At 32.9% G+C, this 3,929-nt stretch overlaps 1 protein-coding gene across 1 annotated transcript; it reads left to right on the top strand.

Moving 5' to 3' along the window:
* Window positions 1–356: 356 nt before the first annotated feature.
* LOC149528431 (cytochrome P450 81Q32-like) lies at window positions 357–2,912 on the top strand. Its single transcript, XM_089809799.1, has 2 exons — window positions 357–1,309; window positions 1,697–2,912. Exons 1-2 carry the CDS (start codon window positions 395–397, stop codon window positions 2,336–2,338), a joined length of 1,557 nt encoding a protein of 518 aa, XP_089665925.1. The 5' UTR covers window positions 357–394; the 3' UTR covers window positions 2,339–2,912.
* Window positions 2,913–3,929: the final 1,017 nt, after the last annotated feature.

Here is a 3,929-nt window from a genome sequence, read left to right as displayed (position 1 = left end):
AAAGTCGTTGATCCTGTCTTCAAAGAATCTAGCCCATGAAACTCCGTTTTAATACTTATTTTACTATTTATCTAGAAGAGAACAATAGTCATAAGTATTATTAAAAAGAAATTAAAAAAATGTCAAATCTGGTGATTGCTCGTACTTATATATATATATATATATATATATATATTTGTTTGTAATATTGGAAATAATTGTACTCTGTTTATATTTTATTGAAGCTGAAAAGTTAAAGCGAACAACTATTTTGACATGGGCTCACGCCTTTTGACTAAGTTCAGTACGCTGTTCACACTTCATTCTTGAATTTATCCAGTTACTGCACCCCATGATTTAGTATATATATACGTGTTATATCACCATAGTTTTCATCGAGCTAAGATATTTGAGCATGGAGATTTCTCTGATGTCTACTATTCTGGTAGGAGCTGCCACAGCCATAGTTGTTATTGTGGCATCAATTCTGCTGAAACAAAATGGGAAAAATAGGAGCCCTCTTCCTCCAAGCCCCACAGCTCTTCCTATAATTGGCCACTTTCATCTTCTTACTGACAAAATCAAGCCAGTTCATCAGATTCTCAGTTCACTCTCTAAACAATATGGACCCATCATGCATCTCAAATTTGGTAGCTGCCCTGTTTTAGTGGTAAGTAATTCTGCTTTAGCCAAAGAATGTCTTACGGTAAATGATAGGACTTTTGCATCTCGCCCTCAGCTTGTGCAAGGTAAGTATTTGGACTACAATTATCATAGTGTGGGTTGGGCTCCTTATGGTGCCTATTGGAGAACCGCTAGAAAAATATGTGTTCTTGAGCTCTTGTCTCCCAAAAGAATCCAATCATTCGGACCCAAGAGAATTCAAGAAATTAGGAAATCAGTAAATTCTTTGCTTGAGAAGGCAGAGTCGCAGGGTGTTGTAAACATGAGAAGTGTTCTTTCAAAATTGACTTTTAAAGTTTTGATGAGTATGATAATAAATGAGAGGCATTTTGGTGAGGAATCAGGGCTTTCGGAAGATGTGGTGACCCATCTGATTGAAGAATCATTTATTCTTCATGGCGTAGTTGATATTGGAGATTATATTCCCTGGTTGAAGAGGTTTGATTTGCAAGGGAGTGTTAAGGCTATGAAGAAGGTAACTCAGAAATTAGATTTGTATATGCAAAGGATTGTGGAGCAGCACAGAGAGAAAAGATTAGAAGTTGGGTCAGAGACGGAAGACTTTATTGATGTACTCATCTCTCAAGCAGAAGAGAATGGTGAGGCAATTCATGATAAAGATGCATTTATCAAGGCAACTGCTATTGTAAGTGCTTCTAGCAACTTTGATGTTTTTTCATATATTTGATTTATAAGTTATTGTGTTATCTGGTGGAGATCAAGGGGCTACCAAGTACTAAGATAGTTTGAACTCGGTTATGAAAGTTATAACATAACTCACAGCAGGTGCATCTAATGACACTTATAAATTAGTCAAAAGGATAATTACAAGAAACGTAACATGAGGCTTTTGTTTCTATCTTTCTTGTGCTGAAATATGATTAGGTTGATAAGTAGGAAAGATGTTAGCATTTTAGAAACACACTATATGTTATATGGCATGCATACCCAAAATAACGTTTGAAGAGTCCATATGTTACTTGGGAGTTTTTGTTTTATTTCATTTTCATATTATTAATATTCTTGGCTGCAGATTATGTTTAGTGCAGGGACTGATACATCTTTGATTTCTATAGAGTGGGCATTGTCATTGTTATTACAACATCCCCATGTAATGAGGAAGGCACAAGAGGAGATTGATTCTGAAGTTGGACGAGACAGAGTAGTGGAGGAGTCAGATATACCCAAGTTAACATACCTGCAAGCAATAGTGAAAGAGACTCTACGCCTTCATCCACCTGCGCCTTTGATGATGCCCCACAAGTCTATGGAGGCTTGCACAGTGGGGGGTTTTCATATTCCTACAGGAACAATGCTGATGGTAAATATATGGGCAATTCATAGGGATCCAAAGTTATGGGATAAACCACTTGATTTCATACCAGAGCGTTTTATGGAGAAAGGGATAGAGATGGACAATGTACAAATGAGAGGGATTGAGTATGAGATGCTTCCATTTGGGGGAGGCAGAAGAGGGTGTCCTGGTAGTGTTTTAGCAATGAGCATGGTGCAAACAACTCTTGCAAGTTTGTTGCAGAGCTATGATTGGTTTGTTCCAGAAGGAATTGTTATTGACATGAAGGAAGGAGTTGGGATGACAACACCAAGGGTAGTGCCATTGGAGGTTCTCATCAAGTCTCGTCTTCCCCATCATCTCTATCAAAATAATATTTAGTTTCAAATAGTTGAACTCCTTAACTTTTTTATGTGGCAAACCAAGTAACAAGGGTTTGTATGCAAATTAGGTAGAAAACATGAATTTGAGAGGTTTCTAGGTACTGGAAATTGGCAGATTTGATGGTTTGGATACTTCCTTGATCTGTACCAAGTGAATATTTGGTGGTGTGAAGGATTGAAAGGTAGTTTCCTTGCAAATTAGGCCTAATTTCCCTTTTGAGCTTGATGATCAGGCCAGGTTGATTGGTAAATTGGTAAGTCCAGAATCTGAATTCACAATATGTTTCGAAGTCCTAAAAAGTGTGTTATTCTTGGTGCAACCAATCTGTTTTTCCTACATTACGCTACGCCGTTTTGGTGGGACTGCCAGACGCCATGATTTGTAGTTCAAATAGTTTAGAGAGGGAGATGTTTTGTAATTATTTAACTTTTCTTCATAGAAGCATCTTATTATAGAGCTCGAAGGGGAATGCAGACAGTGTGTGGTTCATCATATTCAATTTCTGTAGCTTTTAATCTCATTGCCTACTGTGTAATTTTGTAGAGGAATAGTTTTTTATTTGATTCGTTAATCGGATTGGCTTTTCCCTCTCTCAATAGAGACATTACTTGATTTAATTGAAATGTTAGTATAGAAAACTAACTTGATTTAATTGAAATGTTTTGCACTAATACTTTGATAAAAGTAATAGTTTTTAAATCGTTTAAAAAAAAAAAATTTGATTAATTAAAATTCATAATTTTATAATAGATAATAGTAACTTCAAGAATCTAAAAACACAACCTTTCTTATCTTGAGGTCTTAAGTTTGATACTGAAGCTTAATTAATCACAACACATAATAATAATTAATGTATATCAAAATTTAAAAATAAATTTTAGTACTAACATTAAACTTCTCTCCTTAGATATAGATTTCAGTGAAGAAATGCTCATATGCTAAAATTTATATATAGATATTAGTAAAAAAAACTTATATTCTACTTTATTAAATATTGTAATGTAATTTTTTAATAAAAATAACACATTAGTTGAAACATTTAATAATTATTAAGGAACTAAAAATAATTACAATTTAAGGAACATGGAGGTTTCTCTAACTCACTAAGTTTTAAAAATATACATATATAATTTAACATCAGTATATAATATTTTATTAATGGTTGTTTGCAATTTTAAACTTTTCTATGATTGATCTTTGTGATAATTGAGTATAAAGTGACAAAAACGAATTGTGTTATTCTGATTCTTAATAAGAATGTTTTAGTTTAATTTTATATATTTATTTTAATATTATTTCCGATTATCATTTTTATTATGTAAAAGAATTAATTCGAATATAAAGAACACAAAGATCTCTTATAGAAATAAAGTAAAAAAAGAAACGACTAACTATTAGTTTTAGATAAAAGAGACCTCTAATATCATTTAATCTCTTTGAATTCTTGAATTTTCATTGATGAATTAAACAATACATAAAAATTATCACACAATCAAATTCAAAAAGAAGGACAATCATTCAAATCATATGCATGTGATAACATTAAGAAAGGTAAATGTATGAAGAAATGGAATTTAGATATAAAGGA

The sequence above is a fragment of the Cupressus sempervirens genome, chromosome 11 (assembly GCF_028749045.1).
Source record: "Cupressus sempervirens isolate cs-2001-9-10 chromosome 11, ASM2874904v1, whole genome shotgun sequence".
In the NCBI taxonomy this organism is placed as follows: domain Eukaryota; kingdom Viridiplantae; phylum Streptophyta; class Pinopsida; order Cupressales; family Cupressaceae; genus Cupressus; species Cupressus sempervirens.
The sequence above is the reverse complement of the archived record's forward strand: the minus strand, read 5'-3'. Positions and strand labels throughout refer to the sequence as shown.

What these genes read in the sequence shown, in the direction of transcription:
- LOC149528431 (XM_089809799.1), top strand. Translation starts at nt 395, where the DNA reads ATGGAGATTTCTCTGATGTCTACTATTCTGGTAGGAGCTGCCACAGCC. An exon ending in TTATCAAGGCAACTGCTATT is followed by an intron (nt 1,310 to 1,696) that starts GTAAGTGCTTCT and finishes TCTTGGCTGCAG; the next exon opens with ATTATGTTTAGTGCAGGGAC.